This window comes from Acanthaster planci, linkage group LG13, assembly GCF_054643075.1.
Source record: "Acanthaster planci isolate LZ-2023a linkage group LG13, COTS_SCS, whole genome shotgun sequence".
Taxonomy (NCBI): Eukaryota; Metazoa; Echinodermata; class Asteroidea; order Valvatida; family Acanthasteridae; genus Acanthaster; species Acanthaster planci.
In genome coordinates, this window is record NC_141789.1 from 3,597,800 (window position 1) to 3,617,283 (window position 19,484).

The window sequence follows — 19,484 nt, forward strand, 5'->3', positions numbered from 1 at the left end:
TGATAATTAGTGAACTGTATGCCCAAGTTTGCATCAAATGTACATGTAAACTACCAGTATGCACATGAGGTTTGTACACATACATACATGTACATATCGGTACATGTACATTTATGCACATGTTATATACAGGTATTAAACCCTTTGTAAAAATTCAGCCGAGAATAAACATTTTGGGGAATAAAAATCCATAGAACTTTTTACAGCTAAATTTCTGCCAATATCACTGTTTCATTTTTAAATGGAGAACACATTTGCATCTTACATACATCATACTTTTTGAAAATCAAAATAATTTGTGAAAAAGGAGTAGCCCTTTGTTTTGGAAATGGGACATACATGTACACTGTACTTGTACATGTCTTTGAAAGCAAGTCCAGCGACAAATGCTGGTTTCACTTCCACATGTAGCGGGTGTGTACGCAACATGGATGTAAATTTCAATCTAGCGGTAGTGTGCATGTACATGTACAACACTACATGTACCATATATAGGTACATGTACATGTCATGTATAACACACAATGTACTGTAGCAGCTGGTTTTGCTCATCATGTCTCCTTGACACAAAACCAAGGCAGAGATAGCACCAACAGTGAAGGCACCTCATCAGGCTGGCTTTAAATTTTGCCCTGAATTTCATTCAACTGTACACCCAAAATGTCAAGGGCAATAAGATGCATACATGTACTATTGATTCACAAACTGGCAGTGCAAGAAGATAAGAATTCGTGTATGAACAAATGGGCTTCTAATGAATATGGAATTTGGCTTCAGGGAAGAGGGATGTATGGTGCAGTGCATAAACGCACAAGAAGGCAGTGGATATCGTCAGCATCTTAAAGGTTACACTGTACATGTAGGTTATGGATCTAGCAGTGTTGTCCTGACAACGAAAGACTGAGCTGATTAGAAGTTGGGGGAAAAGGTCAAAACTGGGGAACAGGCCCTACAGGGTTTAATCACTCGTTAGTGACCAAAAAGACAGGAAAAAGCCATACAAACCACAAGTGTACAGGTGACAATATCTTTCCTCTTTGTTGCATGCGTAGTGTACCAGTACTCATATCAACTGTGATGCATAAATTTATACATGTACATGTACACATTCTGGGCTGTTTGCCCGAAGAAAACTTGAAGACAACTCTTGGTCCCTACATGTACTTGTCAGTAGTACACAAGAACGCAATGTACATGTACATGTACCATGCAGTACATAAGTTATACATGTTTTAAGTTTCACTTCAAAGTCACTTTTTCAGCAACCTGTGCATCTACTCAAATATAAGAAAACTTTCCAACGCATATGTTGTATCACACATACATACAAATGAGTACCACTGGCACATCAATCTGGAACTTGCCCAAAAATTCTCAGGCAAACTACAAGTACATGTACTGTAGAACTTCTAAACTGCTTGATTGTACACATGATTTTTAATCAACACTTCTTTCACCTTCTTTCACTCAGGACGTGGCACATCTATGGAAGGGGACTGAAAAATTGTGAGGGTAACTGTGCGCTTGTCCGATGACAATACAATTTACAAAGACTCTTATGCTGGAGTATGGGGGTCCTGGCTTTACAGTGTGAATGGACATTGTTACGCAGTACCTTCGTGATTTCTGCAGTGGGCAACATAATAAATGAGGTTGATCGACGGCACTCAGGATCAAGTGGTCAGATCTGGATTGTGTACAGCCTTCAAGAAGGCTTTACCATTATTGAATCCACAATGTACAGTGTGAAAGTAAATTTCAAGATGGTGACATCAGAAATGTACAATGTACCAGTAGGCACCAACATGTAGAGTAGGATAGATACGGTATACTATAGATGCACAATATACAGAACTGTGCACAGAGCATCTGAGCTAAAGTAATCTTGCATAGTTGCCTTTGTCTGAATTTAAAAATTATTGGTGCACATGTACATGTGTAATAAGCCACTGGGGCTAATCTTATTGGATTCAGCAATGGTTTCAGCAATGAATTTCTAGTGTTTTTTATTTTACCAATGATGGGTCAGTTATCAAAGCCACCCCACTTCTTACATACATGTATAGAGCTTGGGCATATACTGTGCGAATACCGGTACATGGTTTACATGAACATGTCAAGTATGCAGCCTCTTTCCTTACTGGTACATCTTACCTGCAGCACACATTTGTATTAATTACACCTTCAAATACATGTAATTATCACACATGTACATGAACATGTTCATGGAGGACCAACAGTACTGCAATATATCGACCCTACTGTACAAAATGAAGGCAGTAATGTAAAAATAACTGTAGGCATAAGAACACTGTCTACGCGGCACATTTCATTAATTTTGTTTATGCTAGAATGTAGATTCCGCTGTTTTGAATCCCATGCCGAAACTTCAAATGCAGAAACCAAAGAATTTCATTTTGACTCATCACAATTTCTGAGTCTCACACCACCAACACATTTTACCGGACATTTTAAACTTGTTCCCCAGGGCTACTGTACGGTACATACAGGTACATGTACAATACCTGAAAATCAGGCTTGAAACACACTTTATACACCCATCTCCATTACATAAAACAGGCCCCCCCATTAAAGCTTGTGTTTACCCAGGAAACAGAGACAAGGTTATGGTCTATTAATTCTTAGCCTACTGAATTGTATACAAAACTTCTTCACACAGTCATTTCAACTGCCAAGTGCAAAATTTTCACTCCTTTCAGTCTTGAAAATTTCAGCACAAAGTATTTTACAGTCTCAATTTCTTTTTTTTTTGGGGGGGGGAGAGGGAGGGGGCAACAAACTTCCTCATATGTCAGGTACACATGTGCCAAGTCTGCAAACATGCAGCACCAAACAGGGGTCTTGAGGTCTGGGTACAATAGCGAGCTTGTTCCCTAAGGTTTTATTCCAGTCACCTCCTGTATGTGCATGCATGGAATGCATTCAATTTCTGTACTGTTGGCCCCATTTATGATCATTATTACATATCAGAGGGGTGTCTCACACTGTTATTGTGGGCACTAGGTTTAGAGGCGAATTTTAAAAGGACAGGGAATGGAGTTTGGGGCTTTCTAACAAGGCTCCTAAATCCGCATTGTTGATTGGCATGGTCATAGCAAAGGTGTTCTGAATCTGATGTCAATTTCTTAAAATACATGTAGAAGAAAATAGTAAACAAGTCCTTCACAAGTAAGGAAAAGCAAATTTACCATTTGCTATTAAAAGGTGGGGAAAAGACTGCATTGAAACAATTTTTCTGAAAATTATTTATTCCGGATATAGGTAATCAAGTGACGTGGCACAAAGTTCATAAAAACAACTAAATATGAATGGAAAATGAGGGAGCCTAGCCCACTTGGGAAAAAATGTCCCCTTTCAAGGAGACACATCCTCTCTTTCAGGGGACTGGTTTTGTCCCCAAATAAAGGGACTTGTCCGAATGCAGGGACAGTCCCTGAGTAGTGAAGTGCACCTCTACTGCATGTAGGGCAGTGTGGAAAAAGGGGTTGGGGAAAACAAAAAGAATTCCATAAACTGATATGAAAGATGCCGTTGCTTTTTCCCTGCAATGACCTATCAGCTATTTAGCAAGGAGTTTGTTAAAAAGTCAATTTTAGCTCTGAAATACATGTGTGGAGGTATTCACTTACAAACATTTTGAATTTTTCTGACCAGTCTTATAGGGTTTGTGCACTGAGGGTGTCAAGTGGTGTCCAGACACTGTACATCATTCCTTCCTCCATGCTTACATTAGGGAATTCTTTACAACTGATGGGCACGAACATGGTCAAAATGAAGCCTTAAATGTTGTAGGGACTTGGAAAAGAGTTATCTACAGATCTAGCCACCATTTAAACCATGCATGGCGGTTCTATCTCCATGATCTGAATTAATGACTAAAAAATTACAAAAAAAGTGCAAACCCGATGAAGAAACACTAAGTTGGGGAGTTTTCTTTGAAAACAGGCCTAGGGGCCTCTATTTTTTTCTGTTGTGGCCCATAGATCGTTACTTTGTAGCCCCAGAACTTTATGGGGTCCGACGTCCGCCCCGCTCCCATGAACGTCCGCTCCCACGAACGTTGGCCGGACGTCAGACTTGGTGCGTACGCCCAAGTCCAATGACAATGTGTTGCTTAGAACGGAACTCTTCGAACTTCCACCATTGAGTCATCACAATCAGAACTTGACAACAGTGAAATAAATTTTATGGACTGACTAATGGACATGAATCAGTGAATCTTGGTCTTTACCTGATGTTGATCACCTCTTCATACACGGGGGCGCCTACATGCATGACATTGACATTATGCCACGAAGTCGTCTGAGACAATCAAAGAAACAGTCTCGCCGTCCAAAATGCGGTACATTCCATGCAACAAACTGCGTCAATGTGTGCACAGCTAGCATGCAGAGCAGTACTTTTTACTGGGCCTGTTACTTTAGCCAGACGAAAGTGCACTGTCCATTATCAGTTTTAAGCCGGCTGATCTACAGACTAAACGAGAGAAAATTCGTCACCCAGATTAGTCTCAGGACTAGAACTGCTGCTATAATCTCAACAAAACCACTCGCGCATCGTGGCCAGATGAAAGTATCACGCCGCGCCGGCGCGCCATAACTGCGCTAACGTACATGTACATGTGTACATACACTAGTCTGGCTTGCGACTGTTTTTCCAAATCTCGACTATGATTCCACAGTGGTTCTCTTACTTAATAACAGTTTTGCAGTTTTACATGAAGACAAAGTTCAAAATTTGCTAGAAAATATGAAACTATGCACAATTTACTGAAATTTAGATTTTCATAATTTTGTTCGAGCTGTATAGGTCTAAGAGTGGTTTTAATGTAAGAAACGCATCTACCGGAACGAAGCCGAGTTTTGAAAACATCCTGGTGAACAGGCGCACGGAGTGGGCTTCAACCATTGTTAAATGGGGTTGGTGCTGGGCTCATTAAAGGAAGCGCAAATTGACAACTTTTTATGCACATCTTTTGAGCAATGGATTGGACTACAATGCGAACAAAACTTCATTTGCTTTTGAATGCAGTATTTCTAATCATCTTTGTATTCGTTTCTGCTGCCTTTTTTTTAATAAAAAAGCTGTTATTTGATACAGACGAGAACAAGATACCTTGTAAAAGAATTGAAACTGACACATACAGCTTCGTTTTCAAACGCCTAAGTGCGCAGATCGACGCTAAAAGCGTCGTATTGGGATCCCTCTATAGGGACATGGTTCTAAAGCCGCAGTCAATTAGCCGGGAATTTCCCATTGACCTTTGCAGCTTATCTGTTATTTTCGCAAACAATTCAGGATACCAATAAAACGGCGTAGAAGCGTCAGACATTAGTGAATTTTAATTACAAAGGTTATTTTCATCTCATCAATATATGGGAAAGTCTACTAATACAATGCCTGTCACATTTGAATCGCGTTTTAAAAATGGATTCTTTGAATTAAAAAGTTACGGTGTCAGCCCTTTGTAGGCCAAGTTCACCGAGCAGTACTAATCTTTCCGGCGAAATTGAATCTGCCAGAAACTGGCAAAGTTAGAAAGTCTGACAAGTAGAGACTTCCGCGAGGACTTCAGTTAACCGGTGTGATGTACGATTTTCAAACTCGTTACCGGGCCAGCTCAGATTTTTGGTGATTGACGATCAATAACGGGCCTAACAGTTAACTGTAAGAAAAGAACACTCCCATTGTAACCTCTTGTCTTCTTCGTGGGCAAGATTAAGACCGCCCCATTGTTGAGAATCCCCTGCCTCATTGTCGGCCAAACAATTGTGGTATAGGCACTGTTTTAATCTGTATGGATTGAAGTTTTTGACCAGTCTAGGCTGGTGGCTATTCCTTTGTTGGAAGTATTGATTTGGGAATGAAGTACGGATTTACGCACGTCGGAGATTTGTGGTTGCGTCATTGTTGCGGATTTGAAAACTAAATAGGCCCCAGGTTCGGTACTGATCAACCCAGCTCCACACCAATATGCCAAAATGAGACAAACTTGCAGAAAAGACAAAATGAACGTAGGCCTATACTGATGGTAAAACATAATTCAGCCTCTTCAAGGAAATGAGGTCCAAATGAAGGTTCACCGTATGTATTCATGGTTGCAAACTTGGGGGGGGGGGATATGCATGTATGTATCTTACTTTGACCAGACAGCTACGAGCGTTAAATAAATGACTACCAACATACATAGTTGAATATCATCACAATGCGCCACCGTCTTGTAAGTGAGACTAGGCCATTGTGTGCACGATGGACATTACAGAATTGTGCCCTTCCGTCCCTAGATTTATATACGACCCACTGCCAACAGCTGCATACTTTAGTAGTAGTATGGCTAAGAGAGTACATGAAATTCGGCCAATGGCTCCTTTCCTAACATTACTATTTCAAAATAAAACCGAAGCTGCACTTGCATCCCTTTCAAGTGTCAGGACCTTGCCGGAGCGGCTTCAATCCAACAATTACAAAGAAAAATCATTAGCCTAAATTTGTTTCTAATTTCGTGCATCAGCAGTGGCGTAAGTAGGGGGTGGGGCACGGGAGGGCATACCCATGCCCCGTGAGCAACCCCGGATGCCCCCAGAAATTTAGCCCTATTACACCAAAAGGCTGTCTACGTTCACTCTTGAAAGGGCTGCACTAACTGCTATTTTTAATCATTCATCGTTGTGAACTACCCGAGTAGTTGGCATCGACGAATAATACAAAAACAGAGACCCTAGATTCCTGTAAATCAGGGACCAACTATCTATTAATGACAGTTGAGTCACTAGTCTGTCATTTGACAGGGCGTGTAGGTCAATAAAAGACAACCACAATCGCTCTCATTAATGAGGGCGCACGACGCTGAACAAATATAATTAGTGCCACTATGGTGCCACGCTATATGCAGACTGAATACAAAGGAATTCGAATGGCATTTTGATGCAGAGGAAAAACCAGTTTTATCACTCTTGGAATGGTCCACGCATTCTGCCCCCTTTTTCAGTGGTCGCTGTGAGCGTTGCTTTAAAGGGCCTGATTTAGAAGACATTGCAAATACAGTGTACATACAGGAGGGGAAACATCCACAAATTAACAAAAACAAAACCAAAATAAACCTTTTTTTGCGCATTTCTTGCAAAAATTCAATCACGCAGTTCACTGAAAAAAAAAAGAAATCGAAAATGTGCCGCTGGAATTTCCCTAAACTCTTTTGCGATGGTAAAATTCGTACATCGGGGTGCTGGTATTTTTTCTCACATAGTTTACGACTAGATGGGTAAAGGCCGAATACAAGGGAATGAACTAAGAATCTAATCCCCGCCTGCTTCCTTTCCTCAGCTGGCCTACCTATTTGTTTGATCTCTTTTTCTTTTCTTTTAACTGTTCACCTTTTGCTGAATTTTCAACAAATTTGGACTTTTGTTTCTAACATGTGGCTTTAAAATGAAAGTTTAAAACCTGTCCAACGGGTGGAAACTCTGTTAATTTAGACATTAAACATCGGCAGTGCAGGAAATCCTGCCATCTTCAGCTTGGAAAAAATTTGTTATGGTGCACAAATACATAAGTGAAATACGGCCTCTTCCCCCATTTCCCCCAAACCCGGCGGAAAACTATTCCGATAATTACGGACATTTTTACTGTTTTCCCCATCTCTTTTCTTTGGTGTTTTCGTTAGTTTCGATACACAAACATTGATCAGTAAACTACGAAAGCCCAATCGAGCCACTGAAACCGGTGGTCAATTAATTCGTAATAACGAAATACTAATTCATTCTTACGAATTTGTAATAACCAATTTGTTATTATGAATTGCTAATTCATAATAATGATTTGAAAACCACGTCTTTCAGGAATCATAATGCTTCGGAGCCCTTGTTTGTCAGAAAAATCAGGAACAATTAACTGTAAAAATCTGCAAAATGGTTTTTAAACATTTAAGAGGGAACAACAAGTTGCACAGACTATTTTTGTAAGAAAAAAATCGTCGCATTATAGGCTCTTAATAATTTCTTTGAAATACGCTTAAAACAGAGAGAACCTGTGCTGCGTCTTGGGTAAGATTTTCAGCGTTATAACATGTGTAGAATATCATGCCAAATTTACGCAGAAATGTCTCAAAAGCTTAATGTACATTAAAATCAATCACACTCAGACATTTTCAGCTTGATAAACGTTTATTCCCCCTTTTTCCCAGCACATTTTCAAGGAAACAGAACTGCAGTAACTTTGTAAGCCCAAAAGATTTTTTTCTCAAAATGTAATGAAATATGAAGGCACGTCTATGGTATCAAATGGATTGTCTACAAATTAATTTCTAAGTAGCCAAGTTTACCCTATATTCTACTCTTTACTAATTATGCTTCCCATACTAGCTCATGAAAGTTTCAAACAGTGCCCCGTAAAGTGATCCAAATAGATTTTTTAAACTGTTTTCACGATTTCCTTCTCGACATATGTCAAATACATGTAAATAACCACTCTTATGATTTAAATGCAATGATTTAAAGCTTAAAAGTCAAAACCCAATGCTGAATCAGTAATGGAAAAATAAAAAAATGAGCTTAACACTTGCTGACATAATATTGGCATGATGCTACACATACTGAAATAAATGAAACAAAGTGATTATGGATAGCAGTTAAAGGTATTAACCAATGACTGCATTATTCCTTAATTGATCATTTGTCGCTCAGACCAGTTTTAAACATGAGTTCCTTGCTAAACTTAAATTCCTGATTACTTCCGTCTAATTACCATGACATCGTGTATGACATCACGAAAACTGAATGAAATGTTTAACGAAAGTGGTATTGTCGGAAGCCAAACATAATTATAATGTGTTCACAAGCTACACGCAATTCTACAATTCATCATGAAAGTCTGCCTCTGAAAACATGCCATTACATTTTCATGATATAAAAGCCTCAATTGAAATTCCAAATGGAAACTGCTGAAAATGGGAATTTTCTCATCGTTCACCAAATTTCTTGTGAGGAATTCGGTGTAAGGTTGAATGATGACAACGGCTTGAAGTAGTAATAACAATGTCACGATTTTCCACATTTCAAAACCAAATTTATGAATGTTTTTGCATTGACAAATGAAAGGAATTGCATTGTCATGATGTGGAACATAAAACCGCAACCCCACGAACAGATGAGGAATTTTATCAACAGTGCATTTGTTTCATAGATTAAGAAAAGTCCCCACGACGTTAATCATACAGTAGCATATCATTACTACTAAACACCAACAGAACAGACAAAGACAAAGTACAGAAGTTACACATTGCACATATATCCATTTGATTGTTTTGCTGGATGTGCGAGCAAAGCAGGTAATCTGATTTGGTGAAGTGTATGGTCAAAACTAAAGTTATATAGAGACTTTTTGAAATCTGAGATTATGCATTTATCAAATAATCTGATCATGATCTCATCGTAATGTGTAGTAAGTCCACTGAATGACTGGATAAGGCCTTGGTTTGACTTCATGAAAGAAGAACCACGTGACAAAAGTCACGGTAGCAGGTTTAGGTGTGTCCAAGATGACAACCTGGATGAGAATGGCAATGATGGAAGTTGCACCCCATTCCCAGAAAGCATTCCAACAGACCGTGGCAGGATGACAAGGACCACAGTAGGGCAAGCACACAGGATGCAAGCAGAAGGATGTAAAGAGCAAGGAACACGACGAATCAGCTCATTGAGTGACTGAATAAGGCCTTTGATCGACGTTATGAAAGAAGAACAACTTGATAATAGTCATGGTAGCAGCTTTAAATGTGTCCAAGATGACACCGTGGATGAGAATGGCAATGATGGAAGTTGCGACCCACTCCCAGAAAGCATTCCAACAGAGACCGTGGCAGGATGACAAGGACCACAGTAGGGCAAGTACACAGGATGCAATCAGTAGGATGTGAAGAGCAAGGAACACGACTGGTCGAGAGACACGGCAGTGAACTCTTGCTGGAGCTGGAGTAAAGGCTGGTTCGACACCGCAAGTGGCTTTGTTGACTTTGTAACGCTTCCAGCGAACATTTTCCTTACGAGCCGCTGTGTTTTCATTCCCACTGCAGCTGGTGGTAGTGTTTTCACCACAGGTGCTACACCAGCTGTAAGTGTCTCGGTCCCTGGTAAATGATCTTCTGCTAGTGATTTTTTTTCTCTTGTAGCGGGTTTGTTTGCCAGCGGAAATATCTCTTTTGCCACTGATGCCTATTGTGCTGCAGGTCTCTTCGCTGCTGTGGGAGAACTCCTCAGAGCTGGATGATTTTGGAATGATTGAGGAGGAACTAGATGATGTCTTGTACAAGTAGCTTGAAGGGGACACATAATCAGCAGAGGTCGTACTCTGGGGCATGGTTGATGACGAAGGGTCCATAATGACGACTGCTGTCTCATTGCTGTTGTTGTTCTCGTTTACAGTATTTACATCCAGGCAAGGAGCGGGGTGCCTGTTTGCGGCATTGTGAGATGTGGTGCTGCTCCAACTTCCCAAGGATGCAACACTGACGGCATCACGTTGGTACTTTATCAAGCGGCCCGATGACTGGAAGATGGGTCCTTTGAGTTGGTCATCAGTCATCTCTGAATCGATGCTCTCACCTTTGGAGGCATTTGGCAAGGCCGTGACAATATTTTTGAGGGAACAGCCCTTTGCATTGGTGTCACCCTTGGCATTCTCCTCCATCTGGATTGAATCACTTGCCCCCTTGATATCACTACCATAAGAAAAACAGCTGTTCACATCTGAGGTCTTTAAAGCAACATCATCCTCTGTCACCTCAAGCTTGTAATCATCACCAACACCAGCCTTGGGGCTGGAGCGCAAACCTTTCAGCCACTTTCTGAAGTTAAAGAAAAACGGCTTGTAGCTGTTACTTTTTTGTATGGTAACAGTTGGCATTTCAAACTGCACGGGCAAGTTGATGATGTAGTCAAAACCAAAAGTTACACTCTGTGGAGTCTGTATGATTGGGCCCACCTCAGCTTCTGATTTTGTCTCATCAGTAGGCAAGTTGTCTTCAGTTGGTTGAGTGGCTGTAAACTTATCTTTTGGCAGGAGTTCATCCCAGCTCTTTGTCTCTCGAAGAGGCAAGATGACAACCCTGCCTTTCCCCATTGCGCTGAACCTACTGATGTAGTTCTTAGTGCGAAGCACTTGAGCTGTTTTGATTTCAGGCTCAAGAAGGGCATCAGAGTACTTTAGAAATGTTGCTTGAGCGTTGGTGTCTTCTTGCTTCCTCTTGTCATCCAGATGTTTGCTGCCTTGACATTGACCATCAGTCTCCTGCTCGCAAGTTGTTTTGTTCTCTTTGTACAGTAGACCAGAAGTAGATGATGCGCTTGAGATGAAGTCAGGTTGGTGCTGTGACGTCTCCCTGGAGGGTGGCAATGAAGGGGCAGTCTGATATCTATCCATTTTGTCAATATTGTCATTGCCAGGTTCTTCGAGCCTGATTACTCCTTGCGTGTTGTGAGGAGCCCTCCCATCCGGTAGCTGGCTTGAGACGATGGATGAAGCACTGATCGATGCTGATTCACAAGAATCACAGGATGAAGATCTGGAGAGGTCTGCCCGTGGTGAGGAACTACTCAGAGAATGACTACAGCTACCTGCTGAATCCAGACCTGAACTGGAATAGGCATATTCTGGTAGAGAGAGCATCCCTCGATTACAGAGGTTGTACCCGACTGATGTCTTTTCCCCTAAACAGCCAAATCCTGGGTTGTAGTATATGCCCCCGGTGGTCTGATGGCATAAAGGATACTTGTGAGAAGTCAACTCGTTATTGCATTCCAGCAGGTCAGTAGAACAGATGGACTGGTTGTCTCCACAGATGTCATCAGAAGTGGTGCTTGCTAAATGACTGCTGGAGGATGGAAGAGCCTTGGTGTCAATCTTCGCACTCCAATTTTCATCAGATGAGTGTTTCTCAACTTGCACAATACCATTGACAGAGTAGTCATTGCTTGTGTCAGCATTTAATTTGGTACACGTCTTGATCGTTGACATATTTTCAATTTTTTGCTTGTAGATGCCGTGGCCATTGATCATAGTCCACTGAAAATATCTGGTCAAACCTACATAACGTGCATTATATTGGTTGTACTTGATGTTGTCAGCTATGTTTGTTGTTTGGTAAGTGTCGCTGGCAGCGTCGCATTGCTTGCCGCTCGTATTAAAGCATGATGAACAAGCCTGGACTTGTTGGTCAGTATTTTCACTTGGCCCGCATTCCTTCTGCTGAAGAGCTGGAGCACCGATGGAAAGACGAGGAAGGCCTTTCTCCACACTCTCAAAACTACAAATGTGGAAGTCCCCAGGTGCAGAGTGGACAGGAGTACGTTCCAAACTATCTATATGTTGGCCTGTGTTCCGGGATCTAGGAAACAGGGAAGGCAAATGCATTGACCAGATGGTAGGTGCGCCTCGGAAGATTTTCTCCACAATTCCAAGCAGTGCGAACACCACTACACCAGCTACGATAGCTCTATTTAACATGGCGGTAGTGATGGTAACATCTGTCAAGTTTACTATGATGGAGTCCTCTGTGGACTGATAAAAGGACAACTGTGACATGACCTGCACAGCGACCATGGAATAACTAACACAGGCAAACAAGCAGGTGATGTGACGCGATTCGGTGAAATTGCCCTTATGCCAAGGTATGAAGGCAGAGATCCACAGAGAGCCATTCTTGAAGTGGTAGGTGATGTCGTTGAATGTGCATACCGGTGGTGCAGTAGACAGCACCAAGGGAATGATGGTAGTGACTCTTGAGTCTGATGATGACATACCACTGCTGCTAGCAACAAGGCCAGAAGTGTAAAGATCCTGGGTCTTGGTATCCAGGGCATGGATTTTCTTGATTTCACTGGAATAAACACGGCAAAGTGCAGAAAAACATTATCGAAATTTGAATGTCATCAGAGTTGTAATGACTTGAGTCAATGACTCAACTTCAGTCTGAATGCTTTTGATAAAAACCAAGACATTTCACTATATAGTCAGAAACGGTTAAAATGTTACAATTTGATTTTGAAGTCTTTGTGATAGGAAGGCCAGCAAGAAAATAATACTTCACTTGTAATATCAGCACATAAATCTACCCCAAACTATGCCTTTTTGCTTTCCTTTGAAATCCCAACTCCTCTAGGCCTATCGGATGATTTCCAAATACCTATGATTCACACTGATTTGAATCGACTCAGATAGGCACTGTGACCCAACATTACTACATTGTCTTGATCTACTGATTTGGCTCGACCAAACTTACTTCCCTAAAACGACTCGCCTTGAATCACAAAATTCAGAGGCTCTGGCATGTCACTTTTTTACACTTAGCCGCAACAAACATTAATAGCAGAAATTATCATCTGCTTGCCACAGTCATTGACTTTAATAAAATATACTTTGATTGATGCCTTAATTTAGAATTTGTTTTAAATAAACCATACTTAAATTTCCAACAACCTTGCAATATTTGAGATCAATGGACCTCTTAAATTGTACAATTAGTGTATGACTAATGGCCTGACTGTCACACTACTATTTTCACTCTTTGCATAAACTAATTCTTTTGATTTCACTTTAGTGTCATTTGCGCTTCATCACTCTACAGGAACTCAAAATGAAGCCAACTTACATTTTACATGCCCTGCAAGTGGTTCCTCGCCGGCAAGCTCCGATGTTGGAAGATGGTAGCATCCCGTAGTTGAATTCACTGCTCGCTGATGGGTACTTCATCTCCACGGCTACGAGCTTACCGATGGAGCGAGGGGTTGTCACAGTCTTCTCCTCTGAAGTTTTTCTGAAAACCAGATCAAAAGACAGCCTGTCGGAAAAGTTTCAAAGAAAAACAAGAATCAAAGTCAATTACTTTTTTTGGCACATGGACATTTTTATCACTTAAGAAATATTGCAATACAACTGAGTGGAGACATGCAGATTCATTTCAATTTATTTACCACTTGCTGAAGCCAAATGTTCCTTGGAGTCTCATCAGACGTGGGCTTTTGTTTGCAAAAGGTGACTTGTGGAATGCACACCAACGTAGGAATGAACTCCAATGTGAACGGTAAGCATAATCTACATGTATGACGTAGGAGCGTTCCTTTCTGGCCCTATCCCCTTGGATGTTATGAGGAGTTAGTGGGCGGGAACGCTTGCTCTGCAATGAAGAAAAAGACAAACAGTTGATGAAAGAAATTTGAGTCATGGAGGTAGAGCACAGATCCAAACAAAGGAACCTAAGTCAATTGTTGGTTTCGGTTACACAGTTTGTACCTTGCGTGCTTGTCTTACATCTTGCAGAAAGGCGAAGAGCAGGAGCAGTCCGAAACCAATGGCAATTGGGACTGCGCTGATAAAGACGATATCAAACACGTCAACTGTTGACGGACAGTCTTCAGGCAGGGTAGAGATGGAGAGACTACCCTGGGAGGGACCCGAGATGGTACCAAGGGTCTGGGAGCTGTAGGACAAACGAACAAAGCTGCGAAATTCAAATTCAAGTCTACTACTTGATTTCTGCTTAGTTATGATCGTTGGGATACACAGATTCTTAAATACCATATCTTTTGGACCAAAGTTTAGGTATGGAATTACCTTATAGGCCCTATTAAGACTAGTGTTAGTTAATTAAGACTTGATAGACTTGGCAAACATCAGCAAAGTTTAGATTGATGTTTGATTTTTATTCTGTCATAGAATAAAAAAAACAACAACGACAACAAAAACGTGGAGGACAATGGGCCACTAAAAATGAGAAAATGAGATATAAGTTACACATATGTAAGGCCTTGTACAAGGCATGATGCTAACTGCACAAAGTCCAAGTTGTATGGTTGCACTACTAAAAGTGCGCCCATAGAAAATAGTGCAAATAGGCACTGCCTGGTGCCTCTCAGAAACAGGTTGGCCTTGCATGTTTTACTGGAAATTCAAGAAATATTGCCACAAGTTCAGCTTTCTTTTGATTTCATGAGGGTTAATCAAGCGAATTTTTTTCGCCCTTCCCAAATCACCCCGGATAGTAGACAAACTATGTAGCCGCCCACCTCTATGCAAACTAGGCCGACATGGCACAATGTATATGGAGGCATTTGAGAATGAAATACAGAGTTGGATGCCACAAGTTCCGTATTCATAGTTTTAGAAATAGGCCCTATCTCTGTGATAGGCATAAGTCCCGATTATGGCACCTCTCCTATATTAAATCTGTGAATCACAAAATGTTAATGAGCTCATGCGCAGAATTCTACATGTACTAATATACTGGAATGTACTCTTGACACAATTCCGTCCCCAAGGCTTCATTTCTTGCTCTTATGTGCATCAGCTGCAACTTTATAAATTACAATTCTGGTTACCATGGGCGTAAATTGGGGAGGGGGGTGTGAGGAGTACTGAATCACTGTTCCCGGAAAGAGTTCCACGAACAGACGCCATGTGATTATGTATAGCCCCCAGAAAGCAAAAACATGTCCAGAAAAGTTCAATTTAGGAGGGAAAATACCAAGTTGTTTAGGCCTAAAGTACTAAGAAAACACTGAATGTTCAGACCAGTCTCATAGGGTTTGTGCACAAGGTGTAGAGCGGCGTCCACATAATTGGACATAGTCTAAATTATTACCAACACGTAGGGAAAAAAAAGAAGCACTATGCTTTTTGGCTTTCCCTTTTAACAGTGGTTCAGACTGGAAACATACATGTAAGACAGGAGACATGAGACAACACAATATGATACACTGGCAGGATAGACAACATTTAAAGGTAGACGTGCTAGCTGTTGAGATAAGACCTTCAAAGAATGGAAGTAGGCTGGCATGATTACATGATCTGATTTTTATTATACAAGCTAATAAGGTACGTAGGTTTTGAGTTTCCTATTAAATGTATTAAGCGTTGAGAGACTTGTCAGATCTGTATTAAGGTTGTTCCAAAAGGACACGCAGCGTGAGATAAGACTATCTTTGGAAACAGACGTACGGTTGTAATTATGTAACATAATAGTTGCCCCCAGATGGAACTCTTTCCAGTTCCCAGTTCCCGATCGAAATAAAAATAACTCGCTCCTTAGTCCTACTGTCATTTGGTGTCAGTGCCCCCGCTTTCCAAATTTCCATGGCCGAGCAAGTTATCCCTTCTCGGCAATCCCCCCTCCCTTTTCCCGGCACAAAATTACGCCACTGTTTGTTATAGTTTTCTTACCTCACAGTCTTGAAGACCGGAGCCCAAAGAAGTACGGCAATTGTCAGGCAAAGCCGCATTGATTTCGTAAATCTCTCGAAGAAGAAAGGTGTCCACGCTGAAAGTACAGTAGGATAAACACAATTGACTTTTCTATGGTCCACGCTCATTTTTATACCAAAAGCCGGACAGCAACGAGCGGTGACGTGACAATGGTTTTCTTTGACAAAAACGGACTCTCTCACTCTCTAATGGGACACTTTCTGCTGATGACTGATCCCTGTTGAATACTGTAACTAGGAAACAAATATCGTATTTTTGTTTGAAGTTACTGAGTTCTGTTAAATGCGATTGAATTCGTAGAGTTCGTCGTACGATTCTTTGGGCATTATGTAACAAGTAAACTTTTGACAGGGAATTGTGGGGACAGAAGGTTCTAACCGACGAACAGAGGGCGCTATTTTGCGCGTGAGCCACATGTACATATTATGTGGTTTGTAAGTCATTTCGTCACAAAGGCGGACGCGCCACGATCTATAGGCTCCCATTGGATGATCGCTGAAGATGCGCGTTGACTTCCGGTTCCATGGTTCCATGTAAAGGGTGATAAATGCATGTAACTCTATGTGCATTGCATGTGCAGTGGACATGGTTTAAACTGAAGTGACGTAACACTTACGTACCGGATAAACGCATGTCTGTGTTGCGAGCAGAGCTGTATTATACAGCTCTGCGTGCGAGCATTGGCTCTGCTGTCGACAATGATTTTAACAGTTTGAAGTTCCTTTTTGGTGACTTTTTACGAGATATAACATTAGACTCGAAAATACACACAGTCAAAGTTTAGGACAACCCATACAAAAATGTATTAACCTGAAGAAAACCAAACTTAAACCAACTGATTATGTCAACTTATGCTTATTTTCAACGTGTAGCCTTACTGCCTTGGTTAAACAGCTATTTGACTACATTTCCATGATTTGAAATGCTAACAGTCTAGGCCTAACATTTAGTATGTTCTCCTTTATTTCTGATTACTTAGCCTGGCTTGTTTACTTTCCTTTACAGACAAAATGTCATACGAGACCTGCCATTGCAAAAAAAAAATCCATTCAAATGGGCAGAGCACTACACTGATGTTATACACCGCTGTAGAAACATGTTAAGTAATTATTCAGTGAGATAATGTAATGCAGGCTCAGTGACAGAAATACGATTATATTGCAGGTGGTCTTAAACTTTTGCAAATGACTGTAGCTCTTGAAATGTAATTTTGACAAAAATATCATATAAAAAACTTCAAAAGTTTAATATATCTCGTTAAAACGAATTGCAATAACTTGAGAAACACTTTGCGTATAGTGAACATTTTGGACTGGTCTTAGGAAGCCTATTGTGTTTTGGTCTGAAAGGTCAAGGTCACAAAATGGACATCTTGCTAACGCAATAACTTAAAATATACTCTGTGTATAGGAAATTTCAATAATTATGGTTTGTAGTTTTCCCTTATTTTTGCTAATCCCACAGACCTACTGCATTTAACAGGCCAGTCCTGTTAGAAATGGTCGCACCGTGCCAAAAACTTACAATGACACTCCACGACCTCCTTCGAACTGCTTAGGCCTTCAATCACGACACTTTTTATACGCAGTTTCTTATGTACGTCAGAATGTTGAGCAACTTCGAAGGCACGCTCGCCTCCACGGACGTGGTGCGCTTCTAGACTGGTTCCCATATCCGTACGTATTTTCAAGACGTCTTACTGACGTCCTCCGAACGTAGGTGCCGGTAGCGGGTAATGAATCCGGCAAAATCCTTCCAGGCGTACGTAACTGAGGAAACAATGCCCGCTCATGCACAAACCAAGCAGGAGCTGATAGCATACTTTCCTTTTTTCTTTATCACTGAAAACAACTTCAGCATAAATTGCTCAGTTGTCTGGAATGTAACACAAGTACCACTAATTAGAAATAAATTACCTCGAGGATTTATTGATGATAATCATTGAAAAATAAATTAACACAGTGTGATCAACAGAGGCTTAGCAAAGATAGGTATTTTTGTTCTTTCGGGTCTCTGCTGAAACGTGTTTCATGCTAAAGCACTGATGCTAAAGCATTGCTGTACGCCTGCAAAAACTTAGATATTCAGCATCCAAACTGACAGGGCTAAACCGCACACGTTAAACCCTAGCTACTGGTTCCTATATAATAGGGACGGGGATCAGTCAACGTGCGCTTCCTAAATTGTCGTTGCTCGTCGTGTTACTTCACGTGAAAAAACCTCCAGGCCTTAGTGTAATTCGACAACTAGAATTAGAAGCCATTAACTGCGGTTGTGCAACGCTCGTGGACAGATGGTACGCGCACATTACGGGCCTCTTTGATCAATATAGGGTGTCGTGATTTGCCAAATGCACGCGCATGTCAAGCTGAAAAATGTGCGCGTGGGTGCGGAGCCACCGCATTAATTGACCTATAAAACATAATGACGTTACTCATAATTTAAATGTGCGTTATGTGGACTCATTGATCGCGCCCCACCTTCTTGCCATAGGAAAATGCACATGTAGACAAAGCGTGACGTCTTGATGCTACAGGTCTATTATTGCTTGGTTGGAGTGGAAATAGCCCTAGTGTATTTGAAAAATGCCTAAAGCCTCTACAAGATATCCCCAAAGTAACCTTTATTTCATTTGAACAATATTTTATTGATTTCTTGCAAACAAATCGGCAGAAATGGTTGCTTTTGGCATAAAATGAAAGCTGATTGTGTTTCACTTTCAATGAAAAGTGCATGTGATGTTCATGTTGCGCTGCGGGTCTATTTTAAATAACGTAACACAACTATTTTTTGATATGTCCATTGGAAGTTTACACAGTTAAATATCTTGCAAGTGTATGGAATTTCTGAATTTGAATCCTAAATTATCACAACGCTTTCTAAGTTCTTCATTCCTTTTGGGTTTCAAATTAATGCTTATTTTGGAAGGCAATCATTACTTAATCAGTTATGCAGTTTCAGAGTGTAATAATATTTTAGGAAACAACTTCGGGAGAACTTGTACAGTATACCAACGAGACAATGTAACAAGGCGCTAATCTCAGTTCGTAACCACTTTGAAAAATTTAAGGACTCTGTTTGTTGAAAAAAATTTTTTTAAAAAGGTTTTAACCGTATAAGAAATCCGGGGGTGGTCGGAATCCGGCCCTCAACCTTCTTCCGGATATCGCTGTAGGGCATTTTTTCCACAGTGAAGCCTTCAGGAGTTTCTA

At 40.9% G+C, this 19,484-nt stretch overlaps 1 protein-coding gene across 2 annotated transcripts; it reads right to left on the bottom strand.

Moving 5' to 3' along the window:
- Window positions 1-9,377: 9,377 nt before the first annotated feature.
- LOC147796922 (uncharacterized) lies at window positions 9,378-16,337 on the bottom strand. Of its 2 annotated transcripts, XM_087144578.1 has the most exons (5): window positions 16,231-16,337; window positions 14,305-14,491; window positions 13,986-14,188; window positions 13,664-13,852; window positions 9,378-12,892 (listed from the first exon to the last, which is right to left on the bottom strand). In XM_087144578.1, the coding sequence occupies exons 1-5, from the start codon at window positions 16,287-16,289 to the stop codon at window positions 9,712-9,714; spliced, it is 3,819 nt and encodes a 1,272-aa protein (XP_087000704.1). In that variant the 5' UTR covers window positions 16,290-16,337; the 3' UTR covers window positions 9,378-9,711. The 2 variants fall into 2 exon arrangements, with proteins under 2 accessions (XP_087000704.1, XP_087000705.1); XM_087144579.1 differs by lacking the exons at window positions 14,305-14,491; window positions 16,231-16,337 and having other exon boundaries at window positions 13,664-13,828; window positions 13,986-14,075.
- Window positions 16,338-19,484: the final 3,147 nt, after the last annotated feature.

Bases quoted from the DNA above. Each gene is read 5' to 3' on its own strand.
- LOC147796922 (XM_087144578.1), bottom strand. From the start codon at position 16,289: ATGCGGCTTTGCCTGACAATTGCCGTACTTCTTTGGGCTCCGGTCTTC. The intron at 14,492-16,230 runs GTAAGAAAACTA...TTTGTCCTACAG, and splicing joins CCGGTCTTCAAGACTGTGAG to CTCCCAGACCCTTGGTACCA. The intron at 14,189-14,304 runs GTACAAACTGTG...TCTTCATTGCAG, and splicing joins ATGTAAGACAAGCACGCAAG to AGCAAGCGTTCCCGCCCACT.